The sequence below is a fragment of the Chiloscyllium plagiosum genome, unplaced genomic scaffold (genome assembly GCF_037043375.1).
Source record: "Chiloscyllium plagiosum isolate Xiang-an unplaced genomic scaffold, Cpla_swu_hap1 HiC_scaffold_33, whole genome shotgun sequence".
Classification (NCBI taxonomy): domain Eukaryota; kingdom Metazoa; phylum Chordata; class Chondrichthyes; order Orectolobiformes; family Hemiscylliidae; genus Chiloscyllium; species Chiloscyllium plagiosum.
In genome coordinates this window covers 34,823,455-34,851,146 of record NW_028270171.1, presented here as the reverse complement: position 1 = coordinate 34,851,146, position 27,692 = coordinate 34,823,455, and the positions used below count along the sequence as shown (strand labels likewise).

Genomic DNA, 27,692 nt, shown 5'->3' with positions numbered 1-27,692 from the left:
GTATGTCTTTCAGGGAGGCAAAATGGCAAGCTCTGTAAAGACTGCTGCTGCACATCATTCAGCTCTACTCTTTCAAACACCACCTGGGTACACCTTGGTGTTCCTGTTTACCACTGGGCAGTGGGAATTCCCAGTCAGAGTCATCCCTCTTTCCCTGGGGGATCTGAGGTGGAGGGTGTTGCACACCGCAGTTCCTCATATGCACAGATTATGGTAGTTCACAGACTCCCAACCCAACTGCTTATTTTGAGGCACTATGGAGTCCATGGACCAAGTGTATATTGGTTGTGGATGTTTGCATTCTGTTTCTAATTACTTGAAAATGCTTTTGTTATGTTTTTAGTTGCATTTCAGCCTCACAATCTGATCTTTGGGCATCCAATGAGGAGTGGTGTGGGCAGTTCAAAGGAGTTTCTTGTGGGCCTGCTCCTGGGACTGGTCAGGCTGGTTATTAACAGGTCCAGGCAGTAGGCCATAGAGGAGTCATCCCTGCGCACTGCCTGTCCCTGTTCTACAGTTACACTCAAGCCCTTGGAGAGGGAGGATGCGGTGTCCACCAATGCTCGCAATGCCTTTAGGGATAAAGGGCTTCATTTTCCCACCAACTCCGTTTTGATTTAATCCCACCCTTCTCTCCCTACTCCTTCTCCTTCACTTGTTGACACAAGCAATTTATCAGGCTTGTTCAAGTTTAACTGACCACATGGATATTTCTCCTGTTGATAGAAAAGGCAGAATAAAGTCTTCAGACAGTGATGTCTTTTTACTGTATCACTATATATGTACACACAGCCATGGACCTTTTGAGGAAAATATAGGCAACTACTGCTCAGTCCCATTTGGGGGCAGTGGGAGTGTGGGAAAGGAAAAGAAAACAAATAGGAGTGTCAGAGGTTCTGCCCCCTCTTGGAGCTGGCGCTGATGAAGCTGGATCGATGGCAATGATTTTCTATGGCTAAATAGAAGGTGACTTGGCGACAGGATACTGGCATTAGTGGAAGTATTTCGATAGCATTGAGAGAAAAATACACTCCTGAAGACATTCACTCACAACAGTTGTCTTTGAGTTGAGGTAAGCATTTTTGGCATCATGCCACTATTTGGGAAGCTTGACTCATTCAATATTGCCATTAAAGCCTGGGCCCAGTATGTGGAAATGATTTTTTTTTCAAGCCAATGACATTGGAGCAGATAAAAAGCATTGGCTAATTCTCCTGACAGCTTGTGGATCCACAGCATTTTCATTTATTAGAAGCCTGACTTTCCACGAGGCACCACATACTAAAGCCTTTCAAGAGTTGATGGATTTAGTTAAGAAATATTATGATCCCAAACTCCTTTCATTTTGACATGCTGTCAGTTTTACTCGACAATTTGAAACCAGGGGAATACATATTGGGATTTTTGATGAGGTTAAAATGACTGGCAGTGGCATGTGAAAAATTGAGAGACTGTTTGGTTTCTGGAATTAATGATGTAATCATGCAAAAGCATCTACTAGCTGAAGCCCAAATGGACTTCAAACAGGTACTGCAAGTCACTGCCATTGACTGCCATTGTCGTGTATATATATATATATATATCTGGCTTTGTCATTGGAAAATGTGACAAGTTGAGCTTAGAGTTAGAGGCTATTCCGATGGAAGTGGACACCATCCCAGGCCAACTGAGCCTAGGGAAACATTACTTGAATGAAGAAGGTGAATGCAGATGCTGGAGATCAGAGTCAACAAGTGTGGTGTTGGAAAAGCACAGCAGGTCAGGCAGCATCCGGAGAGCAGGAGAATCAGGGATGAAGCCATTCCTGCTGAAGAACTTACACCCGCATTTCTCCTGCTCCTCGGATGTTGCCTGACCAGCTGTGCTTTTCCAGCACAACACTCTTCAACCACTTGAATGAAGACAATATCAGAGCATATCAGAGAGAACTCAGGACATATCCTGAATAGACAGACCCTGGATCAGCCTCTGCAAATCTCCAAAATAACACCAAACCAAATGATTGTAAACATTTCGAGGATATGGGTTGGCCGACCATTGTAGTTGCTGCCTGTATGCTGACTGGAGACAGCAAAAGAGTCCCATTCGGCCTGAATTGAATAAGACAACTCATAGGCTGGTATCCAGGGCAGTGCACACCCGGAAAGTCCACCTTCAATTGGGTTGGAACAATTCAATTGCTTACCAACATCCAAATCTGAACCAATCAAAATAAAAGTACAATTGAACGTCACCCATTCCCAGTGGAGTTCGATACCGGCTGTATTGGTGATTGACGAAACAATCTTTAACAAAATTTGCTCTGGATTCCAATCCTTAATTTTGCATAATACTTGCACTGGATACAGTTCAGAGAAGAATCACTAGGCTGATTCCTGTGTTGAAAAGATCCTTGTCTTAAACGTCCAGTTACACTGGACTAGAAATGTTAACTCTCTGATCCCTCTACAGATGCTGCCAGACTTGCAGAGTTTCTCCAAAGATTTCAGTTTTTTGTGTGTTCCAAGATGTCAGTGTTCCTCTAAATCCAGTTGTTTGCACAACCCCAATTCCTTGCTGTTTTTTGCATACATTAATGATTTCAATACAAATGTAGGTTTGAATAATAACTTTGTAGGTTATATGAAAATTAGTATAGTAAATATGGGAACAAAAGCCTTCGACTACAGAGCAGTTGCAATTGAATTTCATCCTGAAACATGCGGGGGCCCGCATTTTGTGAGGACAAACAAGGGAAGGGAGTGCACAATGAATGGTAAGACTTCAGGAAGTGCAGAAGTATGTTGGTGTGCATGTCTATAGATCCTTGAAGGCAGCAAAGTAGGTAAATAAGGTGATTAAGAAGCTATATGGGATATTTAGCTTTATCAGGCTAGGCTTATACAAGAGCAAGGAGATTAGGGAACTGCATAAGACAATGGTTAGTCCACAGCTGGAGTACTGTGTGCAGTACTGGTTGTGACACAATAGAAAGGATGTGATTGTATGAGAGACAGTACAAAGGGGCTTCACTAGGATGTTGTCTGAGCTGGAGTTGTTTCAGTTTTGAAGTTAAAAATCACACAACACCAGGTTATAGTCCAACAGGTTTATTTGGAAGCACTAGCTTTGGAGCCCTTCATTGGGTAGTTGTGGAGTATAAGATCACAGGACACAGAATTTATAGCGAAAGATTAGTGTCATGCAACTGAAATGATACATTGAACAAACCTGGTTTGTTAACTCTTTCATCTTTAGAGTGGGTTGCAGGTTTTGCTTCATTAATATGTAAATCCTAGAACTTTTTTTAACTTTGTCCATCCCAGAACCTCTTTTAACATTGTCCACACAAGTCCAACTCTGGCTCCTCCACATTCAGTTTTGAAGAGAGACTAAATAGGCTGGGATTGTTTTCCTCAGAGCAAAGAAGGCAGTGAGAGATCTGGATTGTGGCCAACAAATTCATGAGGGTTGATAGGAGGAAACCTTTTCCTTGGAGGTTGGAGGGGTTGGAGGAATGAGAAGAGACTTAAATTAAGGGCCAGGACATTTAAAAGAAAAGTTTTTCACCCAGACAGTGATGGGCATCCAGAAATCATTGCCTCAAAGGGTGGTAGAGGTGTGAACCATGACAACCATTTAAGAAACATTTGGAAGATAATGTAGCACCACAGCATAGAAAGCTAAAGGTCAAGTCCTGGAAAATGGAATTAAAAGTAGATGAATATTTGATGACTGGCAAAGATGGGATGAGTTGAAGGTAGCATTTGTGCTGTAATAAATATCAAAGAGGCCACCTCCCACATTCCAATTTCAAAACCAATCTCTGTCTCCTTCTCTCTTTCTCTACTTCGCTCCCTCATTCTCTGGTCTCCACTGAACCTCAACAAAAAGAACCAAAGAATGATGTGGCACGATGGCTCAGTGGTTAGCACTACTGAGTCACAGCACCAGGAACCCAGGTTCAATTCCAGTCTTAGGCAACTGTCTGTGTGGGTTTCCTCCAGGTGCTTCAGCTTCCTTCCACAGTCCGAAGATTAGATTACTTACAGTGTGGAAACAGGCCCTTCGGCCCCACAAGTCCACACTGACCCTCTGAAGAGCAACCCACCCAGACCCATTCCCTACATTTACCCCTTCACCTAACACTACGGGCAATTTAGCATGGCCAATTCACCGAACCTGCACATTTTTGGACTGTGGGAGGAAATCAGAGCACCCAGAGGAAATCCACGCAGACACGGGGCGAACGTGCAAACTCCACACAGACAGTTGCCTGAGGCGGGAACCCGGGTCTCTGGCGCTGTGAGGCAGCAGTGCTAACCACTGTGCCACCGTGTGAATTGGCCATTTCTAAATTACCCATAGCCTTTGGTGCATTAGTCAGAGGGAAATGGGTCTGGGTGGGTTACTCTTTGGAGGGCCAGTGTGGACTTGTTGGGCTGAAGGGCCTGTTTCCATGCTGTTGGGAATCTAATCTTCCAAAAAAAAACTGTAGATGCTGGAACATCAAAAGAAAAATCTGAAATTGCTGGAAAATGTCAGCAGATCTGGCAGCATCTGTGGGGGAAACTCAGACGAAACGTTGCAGATCAGTGACCCGGCTTCAGAATTTCCATTAACCTGCCCCACTCTCCCTCATTCCAATTTGATACCAATGCCCACCCCACTCCTTTCAGAGATCACCATTCAGAACTCCCGCGCAGTGACGACAAAGGGCCGCCTCGGCCTCCTATTGGCTACTGAAAGTGTAGAGTGGCAGCTTGGTGGGCGAATCGGAAAAGCGGGTGACTGAAGCCCCGCCCACGCCCACGCGGACCCGGAAGCTGGTGTTTGCTACAGTCAGCGGGAGATTTCCGGGTGTCTTGTGCAGACGGTGAGAAATGAGATGAATGTTGTTTCTGGGAAGGTTACCGTGAGGATATGTGGTCACGCTGTAATGTTATTATAAACACAGACTGGTCCGGGAATCTAATGGTTTGAAGGAAAAAGTACCAACTTTCACTTTTCAGGAGGATGGAGATCCCAGAGAGGTCAGACAGTGTGTGACCCCGGGAGGATGGAGGTCCCAGAGAGGTCAGACAGTGTGTGACCCCGAGAGGATGGAGGTCCCAGAGAGGTCAGACAGTGTGTGACCCCGAGAGGATGGAGGTCCCAGAGAGGTCAGACAGTGTGTGACCCCGGGAGGATGGAGGTCCCAGAGAGGTCAGACAGTGTGTGACCCCGGGAGGATGGAGGTCCCAGTGAGGTCAGACAGTGTGTGACCCCGGGGAGGATGGAGGTCCCAGAGAGGTCAGACAGTGTGTGACCCCGAGAGAATGGAGGTCCCAGAGAGGTCAGACAGTGTGTGACCCCGGGAGGAGGAGGTCCCAGTGAGGTCAGACAGTGTGTGACCCCGGGAGGATGGAGGTCCCAGAGAGGTCAGACAGTGTGTGACCCCGAGAGAATGGAGGTCCCAGAGAGGTCAGACAGTGTGTGACCCCGGGAGGAGGAGGTCCCAGTGAGGTCAGACAGTGTGTGACCCCGGGAGGATGGAGGTCCCAGAGAGGTCAGACAGTGTGTGACCCCGGGAGGATGGAGGTCCCAGAGAGGTCAGACAGTGTGTGACCCCGGGGAGGATGGAGGTCCCAGTGAGGTCAGACAGTGTGTGACCCCGGGAGGATGGAGGTCCCAGTGAGGTCAGACAGTGTGTACCCCGGGGAGGATGGAGGTCCCAGAGAGGTCAGACAGTCTGTGACCCCGGGAGGATGGAGGTCCCAGTGAGGTCAGACAGTGTGTGACCCCGGGAGGATGGAGGTCCCAGAGAGGTCAGACAGTGTGTGACCCCGGGAGGAGGAGGTCCCAGAGAGGTCAGACAGTGTGTGACCCCGGGAGGATGGAGGTCCCAGTGAGGTCAGACAGTGTGTGACCCCGGGAGGATGGAGGTCCCAGTGAGGTCAGACAGTGTGTGACCCCGGGAGGATGGAGGTCCCAGAGAGGTCAGACAGTGTGTGACCCCGGGAGGAGGAGGTCCCAGAGAGGTCAGACAGTGTGTGACCCCGGGAGGATGGAGGTCCCAGTGAGGTCAGACAGTGTGTGACCCCGGGAGGATGGAGGTCCCAGTGAGGTCAGACAGTGTGTGACCCCGAGAGGATGGAGATCCCAGAGAGGTCAGACAGTGTGTGACCCCGGGAGGATGGAGGTCCCAGAGAGGTCAGACAGTGTGTGACCCCGGGAGGATGGAGGTCCCAGTGAGGTCAGACAGTGTGTGACCCCCCGGGGAGGATGGAGGTCCCAGAGAGGTCAGACAGTGTGTGACCCCGAGAGAATGGAGGTCCCAGAGAGGTCAGACAGTGTGTGACCCCAGGAGGATGGAGGTCCCAGAGAGGTCAGACAGTGTGTGACCCCGGGAGGATGGAGGTCCCAGAGAGGTCAGACAGTGTATGACCCCGGGAGGATGGAGGTCCCAGAGAGGTCAGACAGTGTGTGACCCCGGGGAGGATGGAGGTCCCAGAGAGGTCAGACAGTGTGTGACCCCGAGAGAATGGAGGTCCCAGAGAGGTCAGACAGTGTGTGACCCCAGGAGGATGGAGGTCCCAGTGAGGTCAGACAGTGTGTGACCCCGAGAGAATGGAGGTCCCAGAGAGGTCAGACAGTGTGTGACCCCGGGAGGATGGAGGTCCCAGTGAGGTCAGACAGTGTATGACCCCGGGGAGGATGGAGGTCCCAGAGAGGTCAGACAGTGTGTGACCCCGGGAGGATGGAGGTCCCAGAGAGGTCAGACAGTGTGTGACCCTGGGAGGATGGAGGTCCCAGTGAGGTCAGACAATGTGTGACCCCGGGAGGATGGAGGTCCCAGTGAGGTCAGACAGTGTATGACCCCGGGAGGATGGAGGTCCCAGTGAGGTCAGACAGTGTGTGACCCCGGGAGGATGGAGGTCCCAGTGAGGTCAGACAGTGTGTGACCCCCCTGAAGGATGGAGGTCCCAGAGAGGTCAGACAGTGTGTGACCCCGGGGAGGATGGAGGTCCCAGTGAGGTCAGACAGTGTGTGACCCCGGGGAGGATGGAGGTCCCAGGGAGGTCAGACAGTGTGTGACCCCGGGAGGATGGAGGTCCCAGAGAGGTCAGACAGTGTGTGACCCCGGGAGGAGGAGGTCCCAGAGAGGTCAGACAGTGTGTGACCCCGGGAGGATGGAGGTCCCAGAGAGGTCAGACAGTGTGAGACCCCGGGGAGGATGGAGGTCCCAGAGAGGTCAGACAGTCTGTGACCCCGGGAGGAGGAGGTCCCAGAGAGGTCAGACAGTGTGTGACCCCGGGAGGATGGAGGTCCCAGAGAGGTCAGACAGTGTGTGACCCCGAGAGGATGGAGATCCCAGAGAGGTCAGACAGTGTGTGACCCCGGGGAGGATGGAGGTCCCAGTGAGGTCAGACAGTGTGTGACCCCGAGAGGATGGAGATCCCAGTGAGGTCAGACAGTGTGTGACCCCGGGAGGATGGAGATCCCAGAGAGGTCAGACAGTGTGTGACCCCGGGAGGATGGAGGTCCCAGAGAGGTCAGACAGTGTGTGACCCCGAGAGGATGGAGATCCCAGAGAGGTCAGACAGTGTGTGACCCCGGGGAGGATGGAGGTCCCAGTGAGGTCAGACAGTGTGTGACCCCGAGAGGATGGAGATCCCAGTGAGGTCAGACAGTGTGTGACCCCGGGAGGATGGAGATCCCAGAGAGGTCAGACAGTGTGTGACCCCGGGAGGATGGAGGTCCCAGAGAGGTCAGACAGTGTGTGACCCCAGGAGGATGGAGGTCCCAGTGAGGTCAGACAGTGTGTGACCCCGGGAGGATGGAGGTCCCAGTGAGGTCAGACAGTGTGTGACGCCCCTGGAGGATGGAGGTCCCAGAGAGGTCAGACAGTGTGTGACCCCGGGAGGATGGAGGTCCCAGAGAGGTCAGACAGTGTGTGACCCCGGGAGGATGGAGGTCCCAGAGAGGTCAGACAGTGTGTGACCCCAGGAGGATGGAGGTCCCAGTGAGGTCAGACAGTGTATGACCCCGGAGAGGATGGAGGTCCTAGAGAGGTCAGACAGTGTGTGACCCCCTGGGGAGGATGGAGGTCCCAGAGAGGTCAGACAGTGTGTGACCTCAGGAGGATGGAGCTCCCAGAGAGGTCAGACAGTGTATGACCCCGGGGAGGATGGAGGTTCCAGAGAGGTCAGACAGTGTATGACCCCGGGGAGGATGGAGGTCCCAGAGAGGTCAGACAGTGTATGACCCCGGGGAGGATGGAGGTCCCAGAGAGGTCAGACAGTGTGTGACCCCCTGAAAGAATGGAGGTCCCAGAGAGGTCAGGCAATGTGTGTCTCCTGGGGAGGATGGAGGTCCCAATGAGGTCAGACAGTGTGTGACCCCCTGGGAGAATGGAGCTCCCAGAGAGGTCAGACAGTGTGTGTCCCACCGGGAGGATGGAGGTCCCAGTAAGGTCAGACAGTGTATGACCCCCCCGGGAGGATGGAGGTCCCAGAGAGGTCAGGCCGTGTGTGTCTCCTGGGGAGGATGGCGGTCCCAGTAAGGTCAGACAGTGTGTGACCCCCTGGGAGAATGGAGGTCCCAGAGAGGTCAGGCAGTGTGTGTCTCCTGGGGAGGATGGCGGTCCCAGTAAAGTCAGACAGTGTGTGACCCCGGGGAGGATGGAGGTCCCAGTAAGGTCAGACAGTGTGTGACCCTGAGGAGGATGGAGGTCGCAGTGAGGTCAGACAGTGTGTGTCCCACCGGGAGGATGGATGTCCCAGAGAGGTCAGGCAGTGTGTGTCTCCTGGGGAGGACAGAGGTCCCAGTGAGGTCAGACAGTGTGTGACCTCCCAGGAGGATGGAAATCCCAGAGAGGTCAGAAAGTGTGTGTCTCCTGGGGAGGATGGAGGTCGCAGTGAGGTCAGACAGTGTGTGACCCCCCGGGAGGGTGGAGGTCCCAGAGAGGTCAGACAGTGTGTGACCCCCCGGGAGGGTGGAGGACCCAGAGAGGTCAGACAGTGTGTGACCCCCCGGGAGGGTGGAAGTCCCAGAGAGGTCAGACAGTGTGTGACCCCCCCGGGAGGGTGGAGGTCCGAGAGCGGTCAGACAGTGTGTGACCCCGGGGAGGATGGAGGTCCCAGAGAGGTTCACAGTGTATGACCCCGGGGAGGATGGAGGTCCCAGAGAGGTCAGACAGTGTATGACCCCGGGGAGGATGGAGGTCCCAGAGAGGTCAGACAGTGTGTGACCCCGGGGAGGATGGAGGTCCCAGAGAGGTCAGGCAGTGTGTGACCCCCTGGAAGAATGGAGGTCCCAGAGAGGTCAGACAGTGTGTGTCCCACTGGGAGGATGGAGGTCCCAGAGATGTCAGACAGTGTGTGACCCCAGGAGGATGGAGCTCCCAGAGAGGTCAGACAGTGTATGACCCCAGGGAGGATGGAGGTTCCAGAGAGGTCAGACAGTGTATGACCCCGGGGAGGATGGAGGTCCCAGAGAGGTCAGACAGTGTGTGACCCCCTGGAAGAATGGAGGTCCCAGTGAGGTCAGACAGTGTATGACCCCGGGGAGGATGGAGGTCCCAGAGAGGTCAGACAGTGTGTGACCCCCTGGAAGAATGGAGGTCCCAGAGAGGTCAGGCAGTGTGTGTCTCCTGGGGAGGATGGAGGTCCCAGTGAGGTCAGACAGTGTGTGACCCCAGGAGGATGGAGCTCCCAGAGAGGTCAGACAGTGTATGACCCCGGGGAGGATGGAGGTCCCAGAGAGGTCAGACAGTGTGTGTCCCACCGGGAGGATGGAGGTCCCAGAGAGGTCAGACTGTGTGTGTCCCACCGGGAGGATGGAGGTCCCAGAGAGGTCAGACAGTGTGTGACCCCGGGGAGGATGGAGGTCCCAGAGAGGTCAGACAGTGTGAGACCCCGTGAGGATGGAGGTCCCAGAGAGGTCAGACAGTGTATGACCCCGGGGAGGATGGAGATCCCAGAGAGGTCAGACAGTGTGTGACCCCGGGAGGATGGAGGTCCCAGAGAGGTCAGACAGTGTGTGACCCCGGGGAGGATGGAGGTCCCAGAGAGGTCAGACAGTGTGTGACCCCGGGAGGATGGAGGTCCCAGAGAGGTCAGACAGTGTGTGACCCCGGGAGGATGGAGGTCCCAGAGAGGTCAGTGTATGACCCCGGGGAGGATGGCGGTCCCAGAGAGGTCAGACAGTGTGTTTGTCCCCCAGGAGGTTGAAGGTCCTAGTGAGGTCAGACAGTGTGTACCCCTGAGAGTCGGTCCCAGTGAGGTCAGTCGGCGTGTGACTCCCCCCCCCCCCGCCTCCGCCCCGCCCCACCCCACCCCAGGAGGATGGAGGTCCCAGGGTATGATACAACAGCCAATGGCCACCAATATCCCGACTACTACTATCAGGGAAGTAAGGATGGAAACTACCACCCCCTTCCATTTTCCAAACCAGGGTTCAAGCCATCCCGTGAGAGATGTGTCTACTCCTGAATTCTCAGCCAGTTCCTCTGCTTAGGTAGTCAATCCCCTTAAGGCCTGAGTAATTGAACCATCAGGTGCAGTGTTATTAGGAATAAAGGTACAACAGCTTCCTCCTAACGTCACACACACACACTTTTTCTGCTAAAATCATATCAAGGGCCATTCTGTTCTCCCATGCCATCCTCCTTGTCGCATCAAGCTGGTCTGATATTCCTTTAACCGCATCTCTTGTATAATTTATAAATCGCTGTTGATTATAGAAAATGTAAGTTATCCAATCTACATTTTTATTAATTGTTACCCACCAAAAGAGAGCTGACTCAAAACCTGCTGCAATCTGGTTGCGAGCCTTGAATTCATCAGATACCCCCCCCCAAGGAACTCCTACCGAATCAAGATAAATCCTGTCATCGAAAGAAGTATCTAACAGTGATCTCTTACCCCTTCCCTTTTTCCCTACTACCTTTTCCTTCTCAAATGCCAGGGTAAATGGAATTGCCAATTGTACAAATGCACATATCCCTCTCCAATCCGGAGGGAGGGAGGGTCTCAGTATTTTGCCTCCACAGTACCACCACAGATCCACTCGGGGAAACTTTAGTGCTGAGTAGTTCCCTCCTTTCTCCGTTTTGGTGACATTCTTAATCTCTGTCCATAATTTCAGCTCCCCAAATCTCTCGACCGACTTGTATCTTGTCTACGCACACACAACGTGTGATGTCCAACTGCGGCAGAAAATGTGGGGGGGACTTTTGCATCTATCTTCTCCAAGGGAGGGAACATCAGAGATAGGGAGGTACAATTCCTATCATTCCATGCAGTCTCATCCTGATACAGGGCTATCATACATTTCATGCTCTTCCTGTCTCGCTTCCACCCGAGCGGAAAGGGAACCACCTGGGCCACTGGCCTACTGGAGGCACATCCATAGCAATTGCTTTTGTTCAGACTTTTTACAGTATACTTTACCCATTCAACCCAGGCATTTGCATCCTCGTACCCAGTTTCTATTTCGATAGTCTGTTTCAAGTCCTTTACCTCTATAATTTTTACTACTTTAGGATCAGTGGGACGGGTGAAAGGTTGTATCTCATTATCCAGTAGTTCTACCCATTTTCCCTGTCCTAAACTAATTCAAAAACAACAGCCCAAGAAATCCTTCCCATTTGCTTTCATTTCTATCCCAAATGTTTCATTTAATTGTATCTCATAGGTGCCCCCCTCCCAGAATTGCTTCGTGCCATGTGGTTTTCTTTATCGTTAGGTATATTGGGTTACACTTTTTATCGGGACAATCGCGAGCTGGTCGGAAGGGGGCCCGGTGTACTGTGACGAGACCATTATACCAAGTACCATTCCCAAGGCCATCCCCATAGGACTCAAGGTGTATCTCAGAGCTGCGGTACTGTCTCTGATTATCTACATCCCCACAATTTACTAAGCTGCATGCATCAGCGTCTATTACTTGTGGATTATTAACAGTTAATAATACATATGAAAATGATATTTGACAATATCCCAATACCAAGAGGGCTAGCATCATAACTCTAAACATTCCCAGTATTCTAATCATCATGCTGAAGCACAAAAAGACTTAATATACAATCTTACAGAAATAATCCCGCGCTCGCGTCGCTACTGTACAATCAGTTACTCAAAGTCTCTTTAGTCTGAGTTTCAGCGGGTCTTGCGTTGATTCGGCTGTCCAGACTTCTTCCTCCACTGGAGGGTCCACAGGCCCTTTGATCTAAGTGTAGTGAGTCCAGCCTTTCTCCGCCGTCCTTATTGCCGTTTCGGTGGTCAAAAGAGCCTGGTACGGCCCTTCCCAGTCTGGCTGCAATTTAGTCTCTCTCCATGATTTTACTAAGACCCAATCTCCTGGCCGGATGGGATGAACGGTGAATTCAAGGGGTGGAGTCTGTGCCAATAAACCCTGTTTCCTGAGGAAAGACAAAGAGGAGAACAAGCCCAGTATATACTTCTTTAAAAACAAATCTTTAGTTTCGGGAATTGGCAATTCTCCATTCGTTCCCAGATAAGGTAATCCAAATAAGATTTCATAGGGGAATAGTTCAAAGTTTGTGCGAAGATTTGTAGCTCTGGTGCTCGTTGTTGTGGTTCTGTTCGCCGAGCTGGAAGTTTTTGTTGCAAACGTTTTGTCCCCTGGCTAGGCGACATCATCAGTGCTTGGGAGCCTCCTGCAAAGCGCTTCTTTGATGTTTCCTCCGGTGTTTATAGTGGTCTGTCCCTGCCGCTTCCGGTTGTCAGTTTCAGCTGTCCGCTGTAGTGGTTGGTATATTGGGTCCAGGTCGATGTGTTTGTTGATGGAGTTTGAGGATGAATGCCATGCCTCTAGGAATTCCCTGGCTGTTCTCTGTCTGGCTTGCCCTATGATAGTAGTGTTGTCCCAGTCGAATTCCCCATAGGGGAATAGTCCTAAATCTTTCCTCCGCCAAGGGACAAGCCCAAAAGGTATCCTTTAAATCTATCACACTAAACCATCTGTGGTCATGAGGGACCTTACTTAATAACGTGTAGGGGTTTGGCACCACTGGGTGCCTGATCTGTACTATTCGATTTAATGTTCTCAAATCCTGCACCAATCGATAAGTTCCATCAGATTTCCATACTGGTAGAATTGGGGTATTATAAGGAAACATACATGGCTCCAACAGTCCATCTCTAATCAGTCCCTCAATTACTGGCTGCAGTCCTCGTTTACCTTCTATGGAAATGGGATATTGTCGCTCACTGACAATATCTCCTTTCCTTTTTAAATTTACTTCAAGGGGAGGGATCTGTAGTCCTCCACGATTCCCTTCCCTAGCCCATACAATAGGGTCTATCTCTCTCTCTCTATCCTCTGTCAACATTGCCATTTGTACAACTAATTCTTTTTCCTGAATTCCAATCTCCAGTCCTAAGAGGATAATTAAGTCTCTCCCTAGTAAGTTACTTCCTATATCAGGGATATACAGCAGTTCCCCTGTGATCCTATCCTTAGGACCTTCTATCATCATAGTTCAAATACTGGAACAGTAAATCCTTCCCCTTTTACCCCCGAAATAGTAATTGACGGTGTCGACATTTCTACTTTCTTTGGTTTAAAATTCAGCAATGACTGTGCTGCCCCCGTATCTACGAGGAAGACTACCTCTTCCCTACAGGGTCCCACCTTCAAGTTTATCAAGGGTTCCTGGTGGGCCCCCGAGGGCAGGAACCCCTGACACCCCTATTCTTCATCAAAATTCATAAGCGGAATTGCCCTTTCTTCCCTTTGTAGATCAGGACACTCCCGCTTAAATGCCCTATCTTTCCGCAATAATAACATCCTGCCTGTGGAGACCTCCATCTCTGCCCCTGTCGCTCGAACCCTCTATCAAATGCTCTCCCTCTCCCTCTCCCTCTCCCTCTCCCTCTCCCTCTCCCTCTCTGTCCTACATGCTGCCTCCCGCCGCTCCGGTTGCTCAATATTGGTTCCATTCTCCTCTTAACTACCTCATCAACTGTAGCTACCATCATTTTCGCCTTCTGTTTTTGTCTCTCATCCTCTCTCTTTACAAACACTTTCTGTGCCTCTCTTAATAATTCATCTAATGGTTTTTCGCCCCACCCTTCTATCTTCTGTATCTTTCTCTGTATGTCTGGCCATGCCTTTGTCACAAAATATACTTTCAAAAGACCCTGTGCCACTGGGTCCTCAGGGTTCATTCCAGAATATTTCTGCATTGAGTCTCTTAATCTTTGCAAGAAAGCTGAGGGAGTCTCATCTTTCTCCTGTCTAACTTCAAAGGCTTTAGTCAGATACTGCGACTTCGGAACTGCCTCTCTTATTCCTTTTAGAATCAGGTCTTTCAATTCCCTCATTTCTTCTCTATGCACCGGGTTTTGGTTTTCCCACTGGGGATCTCTGAGGGGAAACTTCGTCTCTCCCTTTCAGCATCCCCATCTCCAATCTGGTGTTCCCTGTCCCATATTTTAATGGCTGCTCCCCATATAAGTCCCCTTTCCTGCCCAGCAAATAGTATATTCAAAATAGACATTAACTCAGCCCATGTATACAGACTGGGCCCCAAAATTTGATCAATTTGTTCAGACAACCCTACCGGATCCTCAACCAGGACCTTCATTTCCTTTTTAAATGTTCTGATCTCCCCACTGGTGAGGGGGGCACTCACAAACCCAATCTCTTTGTCCCCTATTGGTACCTCCCGAAGGGGATAAGTCATTACGTTCTTCCCCTTTTTCTTTTTTAAAGAAATATTGCAATATTTCTAGCTCCCCATCAATTCATGCTTGACTAACTTTAAAGCCTGTTCCAAACTTGTAAATATATTTATATATTTATGTTCATTTATTCAGTTTTTAATATTTAAAATGTAAAATGCATACAGTTCCTAATTTTGAAATCCACTGTAATCACCCAGTTTTAGTCCCTTAATTTAAATCCAAAATTAGTTTTCTTAAGTAGTCCTGACCAATCATTGCTCAATTACAATACTATAGGTCGTGAAATAATCAGAGCTGCCTTAAAAGAATTTGTCTATTCAAGTTTAAAAAAAAAACTTCTAATGCATGAACAATGGCCGAATCCAAGGTCACAGATATTAACCATAGGAGTTTCGTTTTTACTACAATCTAATGTTGAACTGAAACTTCAACTGTCCTCCATAAATTGCTTTTATGTAAAGATAAAAGAGATTAGTTAGAAACTGATAGTAAGGCAGTCATGACCTGTAAAAAGAACAGGAGTTATCATTCTTTTTGTCATAATCTCTATAGAATCCTTAACCTTAAAAGAAATCATGTTAAGTTTCCATAATAAAAATCAGATTCAAAACAGTCCTGGAACTCAAGCTCCAGGGAATAAAACACAAACATTCAATCACCAACAAACAAATGTTCACTCAAACCAAATCAGAAAGGGTTAAACTTTCTACCAGCTGTACAGCTTTTTTCATTCTCTTTCTCTCTCTCACTCATTGACATATAAATTCAGATATTTACAAACCCAGTCTTCGTCCGATCTGTACTTTGGCCAGAAGACGGCGGGACGAAGAATGGATTCCTTAGTCCATACAAAGCGACAATATTTAATCATCTTTTTCCCTTGTACAAGTATTATTTTGCCAATTCCACAACATCCTGCCCAACGGACTTTCTGGAGGTATGTTGTAAGGGACCCCGCCTCCATTTCCATTGCCTTGTCCGTCTTTTGTTCTCCCGGAGGCTTTTCCTTACCCACGGCACAATCCATATTGAGTTCCTTCGTTAGTCCCTTATTAACTACTAAAACTCAATCCCGGCCACCAAGGCAATACTTAAAAGTCAATTTTCTTACCTTGGTCTGTGCACAGAGTTGCCTGGCCCCTTTTCTATCGACTTCCTCTCACTGTCTGATTCAGATGTCTCTCTTGTGGGATCCGTACCAGTTGCCAAGGGAGCAGACCAAACCGGGACACGAGACCGCTCCTCAATGGGGAACGGGAAGCGTCTTCCCAGAGTCCAGGGCCAACCACTCCCCCCGGCGATGGAAGAAAATCCCGGACAGCCCCCAATTGTGAGAAACAAAGCTCACTCACTTCAATAATTGCAGTCCGAGACAAAATCTGAATCAGCAGTGTCCTTTATTTTACACTTGCGAGAGGGTGTGATGTCCAGTGCCTATAAGGCAGAGGACATACACACCCCAAATTCAATTCATACACAATATTTATATAATTTGGTTTCTTTTGTTTTACATTGCTCCTCCCCTGTTTACATCTTCCACTTCCCTAAGACTGGCCCCCATTACTCCTGTTTATCTCTTGCCTTATCCGGCCTTGTCTGTGACAAAATGCTTATTCTGGCCTCACAAGGCCGTTTGACCTCATCCCGCTGTAGGTCATTGTTAGGCATATTCTTTCTTCATCATTATCTCCCCCCTCCATCTGTGCCTTTCCCGAGGCCGTTCTGATCCCTATGACCCTTTTAATTGGGGTTTGTTCCTGTGTCTCTGTAAAGGTGGGAAACATATGTTTATACCTACTGTTTGTACAGGCGTATCTAGCTTAACTTCACCCCCCACAACATCTTATCTATTCGCCCTTAATATCTACCATTGTTTTGCTGTCCCGTTTCATTCTGGCATACAATTTTAGCTAATACAAAAACAATTATATATTTCCTCCACATCGTTTCCATTCTTGTTGACTCAGCTCTTGGCTAAAACAATTACACACTGATGTGAGTTCATTTACTTTTATATAATCAATTATAATTGCAGAATTGCAGAAGTAACATTAATTTATCTATATCCCACAGTGACCCTGGGGAGGATGGAGGTTCCAGAGAGGTCAGACAGTGTGTCCCCCCTCAGGAGGCTGGAGGTCCCAGAGAGGTCAGGCAGTGTGTGACCCCCCGGGATGGTGGAGGTCCCAGTGAAGTCAGACAGCATGTGACCCCGGAGAGGATGGAGGTCCCAGTGAGGTCAGACAGTGTGTGACCCCCCCGGGAGGATGGATGTCCCAGTGAGGTCAGACAGTGTGTGACCCCGGAGAGGATGGAAGTCCCAGTGAGGTCAGTCAGTGAGGAGGTCCCAGTGAGGTCAGAAGGTGTGTGACCCTACCCCCCCCTCCAGGAGGATAGAGGTCCCAGAGAGATCAGACAGTGTGTGTCCCCCCGGGAGGATGGAGGTCCCAGAGAGGTCAGACGGTGTGTGACCCCGGGGAGGATGGAGGTCCCAGTGAGGTCAGACGGTGTGTGACCCCGGGGAGGATGGAGGTCCCAGTGAGGTCAGATAGTGTGTGACCCCACCCACCCCTCCATCGGTGCCAGTGATGTCAGACAGTGTGTACCCCCGGGAGGATGGAGGTCCCAGAGAGGTCAGACGGTGTGTGACCCCGGGGAGGATGGAGGTCCCAGTGAGGTCAGACGGTGTGTGACCCCGGGGAGGATGGAGGATGGAGGTCCCAGTGAGGTCAGACAGTGTGTTACCCCGGGAGGATGGCGGTCCCAGTGAGGTCAGACTGTGTGACCCCCCCGGGGAGGATGGAGATCCCAGTGAGGTCAGGCAGTGTGTGACCCCGGGAGGATGGAGGTCCCAGTGAGGTCAGACGGTGTGTGACCCCGGGGAGGATGGAGGTCCCAGAGAAGTCAGACAGTGTGTGACCCCCCAGGGAGGATGGAGGTCGCAGTGAGGTCAGACAGTGTGTGACCCCGGGAGGATGGAGGTCCCAGTGAGGTCAGATGGTGTGTGACCCCGGGGAGGATGGAGGTCCCAGAGAAGTCAGGCAGTGTGTGTCTCCTGGGGAGGATGGAGGTCCCAGTGAGGTCAGACAGTGTGTGACCCCGGGGAGGATGGAGGTCCCAGAGAAGTCAGGCAGTGTGTGACCCACCGGGGAGGATGGAGGTCCCAGTGAGGTCAGACAGTGTGTGACCCCGGGAGGATGGAGGTCCCAGTGAGGTCAGACGGTGTGTGACCCCGGGGAGGATGGAGGTCCCAGAGAAGTCAGGCAGTGTGTGACCCCGGGAGGATGGAGGTCCCAGAGAAGTCAGGCAGTGTGTGACCCACCGGGGAGGATGGAGGTCCCAGTGAGGTCAGACAGTGTGTGACCCCGGGAGGATGGAGGTCCCAGTGAGGTTAGACGGTGTGTGACCCCGGGGAGGATGGAGGTCCCAGTGAGGTCAGACAGTGTGTGACACCCCTGGATGATGGAGGTCCCAGAGAGGTCAGACAGTGTGTGACCCCGGGAGGATGGAGGTCCCAGAGAAGTCAGGCAGTGTGAGACCCACCGGGGAGGATGGAGGTCCCAGAGAAGTCAGGCAGTGTGTGACCCCGGGAGGATGGAGGTCCCAGAGAAGTCAGGCAGTGTGTGACCCACCGGGGAAGATGGAGGTCCCAGTGAGGTCAGACAGTGTGTGACCCCGGGAGGATGGAGGTCCCAGTGAGGTTAGACGGTGTGTGACCCCGGGGAGGATGGAGGTCCCAGTGAGGTCATACAGTGTGTGACCCCGGGATGATGGAGGTCCCAGTGAGGTCAGACAGTGTGTGACCCAGGGAGGATGGAGGTCCCAGTGAGGTCAGACTGTGTGTGACCCAACCCAGGAGGATGGAGGTCCGAGAGCGGTCAGACAGTGTGTGACCCCAGGGTGGATGGAGGTCCCAGTGAGGTCAGAAAGTGTGTACCCCGGGAGGATGGAGGTCCGAGAGAGGTCAGACAGTGTGTGACCCAACCCAGGAGGATGGAGGTCCGAGAGCGGTCAGACAGTGTGTGACCCCGGGGTGGATGGAGGTCCCAGTGAGGTCAGAAAGTGTGTACCCCGGGAGGATGGAGGTCCCAGAGAGGTCAGACAGTGTGTGACCCCGGGGAGGATGGAGGTCCCAGTGAGGTCAGACAGTGTGTGACCCCGGCGAGGATGGAGGTCCCAGTGAGGTCAGACAGTGTGTGACCCCGGGAGGATGGAGGTCCCAGTGAGGTCAGACAGTGTGTGACCCCGGGAGGATGGAGGTCCCAGTGAGGTCAGACAGTGTGTGACCCAACCCAGGAGGATGGAGGTCCGAGAGCGGTCAGACAGTGTGTGACCCCGGGGTGGATGGAGGTCCCAGTGAGGTCAGACAGTGTGTGACCCCGGGAGGATGGAGGTCCCAGTGAGGTCAGACAGTGTGTGACCCAACCCAGGAGGATGGAGGTCCGAGAGCGGTCAGACAGTGTGTGACCCCGGGGTGGATGGAGGTCCCAGTGAGGTCAGACAGTGTGTGACCCCGGGAGGATGGAGGTCCCAGTGAGGTCAGACAGTGTGTGACCCCGGGAGGATGGAGGCATAAGCAAAAGAACGGCTATTCTCGACTGGTCTACTCAAGATATCAAACCCACAGCAAGGTTGTTGACCCTTCTCTGCTATCTGGGTACTTGGGGATGGGCAATGAATACTGGTTTATTTAGTGATGTTTAGATTAGAATTCCCTACAGTGTGGAATCACGCCATTTGGCCCAACAAGTCTCCACTGACCCTCTGAAGAGTTACCCTCCCAGACCCATTCTCCTACCCTGTTGTCTTGCATTTACCCCTGACTAATGGATTGAACACAATGGGTAATTTAGTCTGGCCAATTCACCTGATCTGCACATGGACTGTGGGAGGAAACCCACGCAGACGTGAGCAGAATGTGCAGATAATACACAGACGGTGGCCCAAGGCTGAATTGAACCCAGGTCCCTGGTGCTTTGGGCACCAGTGCTAATCACTATGCCCCCCCTCACCCTCACTCCCATCCCATGAACGAATAACAAAAAGAAATCTGATGTGGAGAGTTTATAAATTTCAATGATCGGTGAAAGGAGGGAAGGTTGATCTGTTTAGCAAGAACATGTTCTCCTCACTGCAGTATTCTTTATCTCAGCTATTGTTATGGATCTATTACAGAATCTGAGAATACTTGTCACTGCATTGCTGAAGGACTAAACAGGGAAGAACATCCCACATTTCTCAAAGTGTTAGCATGGATGCAGGTATGTTGGCAAGTTGTGACGCATTTATTTTCTTGAACTGGGCACCTGAACCCGTGCAACAACCTGCAGTTCGGACTGGAAGAGGGTATAAGATGGGCTGTGTCGAAAGAGGGAAGTGAGTAATCACCTTTGTTCTTCACGTTGGAAAAGATATGGACTTCAGGAAAAGGGACTATGAGAAACTTGCACAGTTTGATATAAGAGCCAGGGAGTTAATGGAAACTCTAACTGGCTTAAAAATGGACAAATCCCCTGGCCTGGATGAACTGCAACTCAGTTAGCTCTGGAAGGTAAAGTAGGAAATTGCAGGAACTCTGTGTGTGGATGAAGAAAGTTCAGGTCATAGAATCAGAGCTGTACAGACCCTTCGGACCAACCCGTCCATGCCGATCAGATATCCCAACCCAATCTTGTCCCACCTGCCAGCACCATATCCCTCTAAACCATTCCTATTCATATACCCATCCAGATGCCTTTTACGTGTTGCAATTGTACCAGCCTCCACCACTTCCTCTGGCAGCTCATTCCATACACGTACCACTCTCTGTGTAAAAAAGTTGCCCCTTAGGTCTCTCTCATATCTTTCCCCTCTCGCCCTAAACCTGTGCCCTCTAGTTCTGGACTCCCTGACCCCAGGGAAAAGACTTTGCCTATTTACCCTATCCATGCCCCTCATAATTTTGTAAACCTATTTAAGGTCACCCATCAGCCTCCAATGATCCAGGGAAAACAGCCCCAGGCTGTTCTGCCTTTCCCTATAGCTCAGATCCTCCATCTTTTCTGAACCCTTTCAAGTTTCACAACATCTTTCCAATAGGAAGACCAGAATTGCACACAATATTCCAACCAATGTACTGTACAGCCGCAACGTGACCTCCCAACACCTGTACTCAATACTCTGACCAATAAAGTGATGTAGTTTATATAGATTTCAGCAAAGCATTTGGCTGGGTCCCATATGGGAAACTGAGAAGGTTAAAGGACATTGAATTGAGGGAAACTTGGTGAGATGGATCAAAAACTGGCTTTATAGTAGGACACAAAGGGTAGTAGGAGAAGGCTGTTTGCGTGACTGGAGCCCAATGTCTGGCGGTGTACCTAATCAAGGATTAGTACTGGGACCCTTATTGTTTATTATATACATAAATGATTTAGATGAAAATGTGGGCAAGATGTTAAGCAAGTTTGCAGCCAACAAAGGTTGGTAGAGTGGTTAATAGTAAAGGAGGAGAAAGTGAGGATGGCAGATGCTGGAGACCAGAGTTGAAAAATGTGGTGCTGGAAAAACACAGCAGGCTAGGCAGCATCCGAGGAGCAGGAGAATCGACGTTTCAGGCATAAGCCTTTCTTCAGGAATGATTAATAGTAAAGAAGATGGTTGCAAGAAGATATAGATGGGTTTGTCAGATGGGCAGTGGCAGTTGACATTTAACCTGATAAGTCTGAGGTGATGCACTTTCGAAGAAACAACAAGATTAGGGATTACTTAATGGCAGGTCACTGGGAGTCTAAGAGGATTATCTTGGGGTAATTATTCACAGATTCCTTCAGTCGACAGAGCATGTGAATAAGATATTTAAGAGGGCAGATGGTTTCATCAGTTGTGGCTGAGAGTATAAAAGCAAGGAGGTAATGTTGGGGTCGTACAGGGTATCAGTTAGGCCACAGCTGGAACACTGTGTGCAGTTCCGGTCACCTCACTGCAAGAAGGATGTATTAGCACTAGAGGGAGTACAGAGGACGTTCACCAGGATATTGCCTGGACTGGAGCAATTGAGATATAAGGAGACACTCGATCGGTTTGGATTGTTTTCTTTCAAGCAGAGAAGACTGAGGCAGGGACGTGATTTGAGGGGGATAAGATTGAGGGGGTATAGACAGGGTGATTAGAGACCAGCTGTTTCCCTTGGTTGAGGGGTTAATCACAAGAGGGCATAAGGGGCAGAAGATTCAGAGGGAATTTGGGAAAAATCTTTTTCACTGAGAGTGTTATGAGCATCTGGAATGTAGTAGAAACCTTACAACCTTTAAAAATATTTGGATGAGCATTTGAAATATCATAACATTCAAAGATATGGGGGCAGTCCAAGAAATTAGAATTAATGCATTTTTAGTGGTAGTTATGTCAGTGTAGACTCAATGGACCCAAGTACCTTTTCTGCACTGTATGACTCTGACTCTATATTGAAAGCTGTTACAGTCATAGATGAAGGGAGCTCCTGAGTGCTGAAACTGTCCGGTTTGTAACTGGTATTGGGACTGGAAGGGAGATAAAGGTAGTGATTCAGAGCAGAGTCTTCCTGAACAACAGTGAGACACCAAGGTGGCCACCCTGAGTGTGCCATCAATGAGAGGCAAGTGGATTAAGGAATCGGAAAAAGGTAATAGTTGGAGATTCTATAGTCAGTAGATTAGAAGGACTCGTAGACCAGATCAGGAAGGGTAAGGCACCTTCCTAAAGAGAAAAAACATTGTGTTCATAGAAGGAATATTTAAGTAAAGCATAAGACTTAATAGACAAGGCTTTGGGGTTGATGATTTCGGGGTTATTTTGCAGTGTCTGCTTGAGGAGAGGAATGTGAGGCAGGTCAAAGTGTGGTTAAGGTCTTAAGTAGGTGGGAAGTGTTCATGTTCTTGGGTAATTGAAGTAAGTTCAGAGAGAAGGGAAAGAACGGCTGTGATTTTTAAAATTCTTTATTGGAGTGTTGGCATCATTGGCATTTATTGCCCATCTCGAATTTCCTTGAACTGAATGACTTGGCGAGTTCAGTCAGTATTTCCAATTTGACCACACCACTGTCTGTGGAGTCATATCCAGGCCAGATCAGTTAAGGAAGTTTTGGCTTTTTGTAAAGGACATTTGTGAATGAGATAAATTTTTTTAAAACAGTGTTTGTTTGTTTCTGGTCCAGGTTTCAATTCCAGCTCTGACTAATGAATTGAACTTAACTTCCAGCAGCTGCTGTGTCCCAGCATATTAGCTTCAGCCCAGTGACATTACCAATCACACCATTAACTGGACCATCCACTACCAACACTGACCTTGAATCAGTGGCCGAGTGTTACCTGATGTGATGGAGCTTCTGAAGTATCCAGGTCTTAGGCAGTTCATAAAGCTATTGGAGATTACACTGTTTGGAAAGTCCCTGTCTCACAGGGACTTTGACCCTGTGAGACAGGAAGGACAATATATGTTTAAATCTGTCAGGGAAGCCTGGTGGCTCAATGGTTAACTCTGTTGCCTCACAGTGCTAGGGACCTGGGTTCGATTCCAACCTTGGGCGATTGTCTGTGTAGAGTTTGCATGTTCTCCCTGTCTGCGTGGGTTTCCATCAGGTGCGTCAGTTCCCCGTCACAGTTCAAAAATGTGCAAGTTAGGTTGTACGTTTGCTCACTGAGCTGGTGGGCTTGTTTTCAGATGTTTCATCACCATGTTAGGCAACATCATCAGTGAGCCTCCAGTGAAGCACTGGTGTTCTGTCCTGCTTGCTATTTATCTGTGTTGGTCTGCTGTGGTGGGTAATAATCACTTCTGGTTCTTTTTCTGAGGGTGCGGTAAATGGGATCCAAATCAATATGTTTGTTAATGGAGTTCCGGTTTGAATGGCAGGCCTCTAGGAATCCCCATGTGTGTCTTTGTTTAGCCTGTCCCAGGATTGTCCCAGTCGAACTGGTGTCCCTTTTCATCTGTGTGCATGGATATAGTGATAGTTGCTCATGTATCCTGGTATCTGGGTTTCTGCCCGTCTGTCTGATATAGTGTTTGTTGTAGTCCTTGCAGAGTATTTTGTTGATGATGTTTGTTCTGCTGGTTGTTGGTACAGCGTCCTTCAAATTTATCAGGAGCTGTTTGTGTGGTGGTAGGTTTGTGGGCTACCATGATGCTGATGGCCGGAATAGTCTGGTCGCCATCTCAGAGACGTCTTTAATGTATGGCCGGGTGGCTAGAGTTTCAGGGCGTGTTGTGTCTTCTTGTTTAGGCCTGTTGTGTAGGAATCGGCAGACTGCAGTTATTGGTACCAGTTGTTTGTGAATGCGTTGTACAGGAGTTTTTCCTCAACTTCTCTTAGTTCCTGGGTGCTGCAGTGTGTTGTGGCTCATTTAAATAATGTCATAGGACATAGAACATACAGCACAGAACAGGCCCTTCGGCCCACGATGTTGTGCCGAACATTTGTCCTAGCTTAAGCACCCATCCATGTACCTATCCAATTGCCGCTTAAAGGTCGCCAATGATTCTGACTCTGCCACTCCCACAGGCAGCGCATTCCATGCCCCCACCACTCTCTGGTTAAAGAACCTACCCCTGACATCCCTCCTATACCTTCCACTCTTCACCTTAAATTTATGTCCCCTGGTAACACTGTTGTACCCGGAAATGATGCAGCTCCTTTTTTTGGGTGTTGGGGTGATGCTCCTGTAGTTCAGTGTCTGATCAGTGTGTGTGGCTTTCCTGTAATCGCTGGTCTGTAGCTCTCCATTGGCTCTGCATTTTATTGTAATGTCTAGGAAGGGGAGTCTGTTGTTGTTGTCTTCCTCTTTGGTGAACATTATACCAGTAAGGATGTTGTTTATGTTTTTGTGGGTTTCTTCTAATTATTTCCGTTTCATGATGACAAAGGTGACATCCACACAGCGGACCCAAAGCTTGGGCTGGATCGTGGGAAGGGCTGGTCGTTCTAATCTCTACATAACTGCTTCTGCTAAGAATCCTGACATTGGTGATCCCATAGGCGTCCCGTGGTTTGTTTGTAGGTCTTGTTGTTGAAGTGAAGTGGGTTGTGAGGCACAGGTGTGAGGATGCTGTCCTTGCTGATGGAGTTGGTGCTGTTGGGACTTGTGACCAAGTTGCAAATCTAGCGATCTGTGGCAGACATTTTAAAAGTAAAGTCAGAACTTCTGAATGAATGGAAAGTAGAGATTTAAAAAAAGAGATTTGTGTGGCCAAGACATAAGGATCAATACATTTCTTGATAGGTTGTGAAAGCTGTTCAAGAGTGACTAAGTTGGACAAGGATTATACTTTGTAAGGAACTCTGGATTTCATATTTCAAGGTCAAAGTAATGAAACTTAATGATGTACAGTGTGATCAGAGGAGGCTGTCACAGGTAGGATGTTTGACAGAGATGGTCAATTTTGAAGAACACCGGACAGGCAGATTGTACAGGTTTGAAGACTGTGCTTGATATTGTGGTTCATACATATATTTAATTACTCAGTATAAGAGGAATTATATCCAACTGATTAGAAAGGTAATAATTTGTTTTATTAATTTGTCCTCACAGATCCAGACTCCACAATCATTGAGTTCTTGACAGAATGTAAGACTTACCATTTATTCTGGTTGACAAAGTTTTACCAGGACAGACTTGAACAGGCGATTGAAGAAGGGGTAGATGGTGTCAGCTCATTGTTAACATATAAGAGGATTTTCAGTGGAAAGGAACATTCGGTAAGTGGGAGAAGCACAGAATGGGTTCCAAATATCTAAGTCATAACAGTTACAGAATAATAGAAAAGGAAATGCTCACAGCCTCATGCTGTATTAATATTGGAGTTTAATAACGGATCACCAGTCATCCGTTCATCTACAACAAACCCAGACATGAAATAAGAAAAACACCTGCAGTTCTGAGTTTCAGAACTACAGATAAGTCACTTGTGTCTCCTAAGCCTGTTATATGTGTCATCGGGAAAAGTTTAGCTTTCAATTTTAACAAAATCTTCAACATTTTACAGCAAAAATCAGGACGGGTCTTCCCCCATTCTTTGCTTATATCTAATTTTTCTGCTTAAACCAACCTTTTTTTGTTTAATTTTTAAATGTTGACTCTTAGCTGCTCTCTGGGAAAAATAAAAATGGGCAATAACTGCTGGCGCAGCCAGTGGCTTCCTTTATCCTGTGAATGAATTTAAAGAAATATGATGTTCACATGTCGAGATGGGACCAGCAAAAAACCTGCACTTTCATCATGAGTCAGATAACATGGGAGAATGGCATTGAGCTCTACAGACCAGAGCACAAGCGTATCCAGATTCGGATAGACATTTTCGTAGCAATTTTAAAATCATATACCATGAGAAATCGGAGATGGTGATGCCATTGAATGAAAATGCTAACGTCGCAGGTAATTGCAGAAAGTGATCAGTTGACAATTCCCTGCCATGAGCATTACTTGCCACTTTAAAATCAATCCTGGCTGTCAATCAGGGCTTGCTGTACATAGTTGAAAGCAGTTGGTCCTAGGAGCCAACGCAGAGAAACTTAGTGATGTCTGGAGCTGAACAATAATTGTGTGCCTTTGCACAAGATATGAGGCCAACAAGTGAAGTGTTTTCCAGAAAAAAGGTTATTGACCTGAACCATAATTTTGAATGATGAACAGGTTAGGCTCAAGGGGCTGAATGGCCCAGTTCAGTTCTTCACTGTTTCGCTTCTGATCAGAATAGATCTGTAAATCGCTCCTGACCAGTAACTACTTGCTGTCCTAAAAACTATTCTGAGGTAGTACTGTTGATGGACAGATCATGCTTGGTGGTGCAACAGCCTATTTCAGATTGCATCTTTCCAGAAGATGTTTACAATATACTCATCCATATTCATGGGGGATTGGGATATGATGCAGTGACTGCTTTCCAGGCTCAGAATAAGAGGGATCCTACTACTGAGGAGATCCTTTCCTTCTCATTCAGAGTATCTGTCTTTCACTTTATTGCTCAATCTATTAATGATTATTCTTTACAGGAAATCACTGAGCTCGCGAAGAAGAGAAACCGAGCGGATAGTTCCAAACTTCTCCTAAACCTGGTGATGGAGAAAGGCTCTCAGGCCCAAAGGGTGATGTGGGAATCCTTTGTAAAAATGCGCCATGGTTTGCCAAAGTTGGATAAATTACTGAAAACGATAGAGGAACATGGTACAGTAAAGTCTCACATTATTTAATTTCGGATTGGAGCATTTCATATTTTGCTGAAGTATTACACTAATCTAAATTAATGAAATCTAAATCTGAACAGGTTCTGATCCAATTCGTTATATGGATAATGTCCGAAGTTTGTCTGAAATACCCAGTCACCTGAAAGGTAATTAACAACATGGAAATCTTAAACCGATTTATTTTCAATTCTGAAAAACAGATTGTCTGATCTTAGCCATTTATATGGAGTTTGATAGTCTAATAATCTAAAATTCAGAAGCTGGGAAACACAAATCTAAGTAATTGGAGCATCCTTCAAATATCAACTGTTTTACATAGATTCAACTTAGGATTGATCCCATTTCTCCTGTATGCTGTAGATGTGTGAGAATTGAATTATTTCATCAAATGAAACTGCTGGTAACTGTTGTGTACGACTTTTAGACAGAGAATCCCAATACCATGTGCAACCCTGTACACACCTGACAGGATCCCAATATACTTTAACGTCTATCCCTATGCACTTGGCATTTGAAAATAACAGCATTTTTAGTTTGACATATTTAGATATGCCTTTCCGATAGAGGGACAGAGAAGTGAAAATAAGTGAATTGAAACACTTTGTTTTTATTCCTTCATGCGATGTAGCTCTCTGTAGCCAGGCCATTTATTGCTCATCCCTGTTTGCCCAGAGGGTAGTTAAGAGTCAACCACATTGCTGTTGGTCTGCAGTCACATGCAGACCAGATAAGGTAAGGATGGCTGATTTCTTTCCCTTAAGGATATTAGTGACCCAAGTGAGGTTTTTTTTGCAATCAACAATGGATTCATGGTCGTC

The 27,692-nt window shown here is 48.5% G+C and overlaps 1 protein-coding gene across 1 annotated transcript in view; it reads left to right on the top strand.

Moving 5' to 3' along the window:
* Positions 1-4,836: 4,836 nt before the first annotated feature.
* The window catches only part of LOC148141480 (NACHT, LRR and PYD domains-containing protein 3-like), a 93,739-nt gene continuing 70,883 nt past the window's right edge, over positions 4,837-27,692 (top strand). The window contains exons 1-5 of the mRNA XM_087978416.1: positions 4,837-4,855; positions 19,851-19,936; positions 25,223-25,389; positions 26,683-26,854; positions 26,955-27,020. Coding sequence (XP_087834542.1) covers positions 19,927-19,936; positions 25,223-25,389; positions 26,683-26,854; positions 26,955-27,020 — 415 coding nt within the window. The 5' untranslated portion in view covers positions 4,837-4,855; positions 19,851-19,926. The remainder of the gene's footprint in view (positions 4,856-19,850; positions 19,937-25,222; positions 25,390-26,682; positions 26,855-26,954; positions 27,021-27,692) is intronic.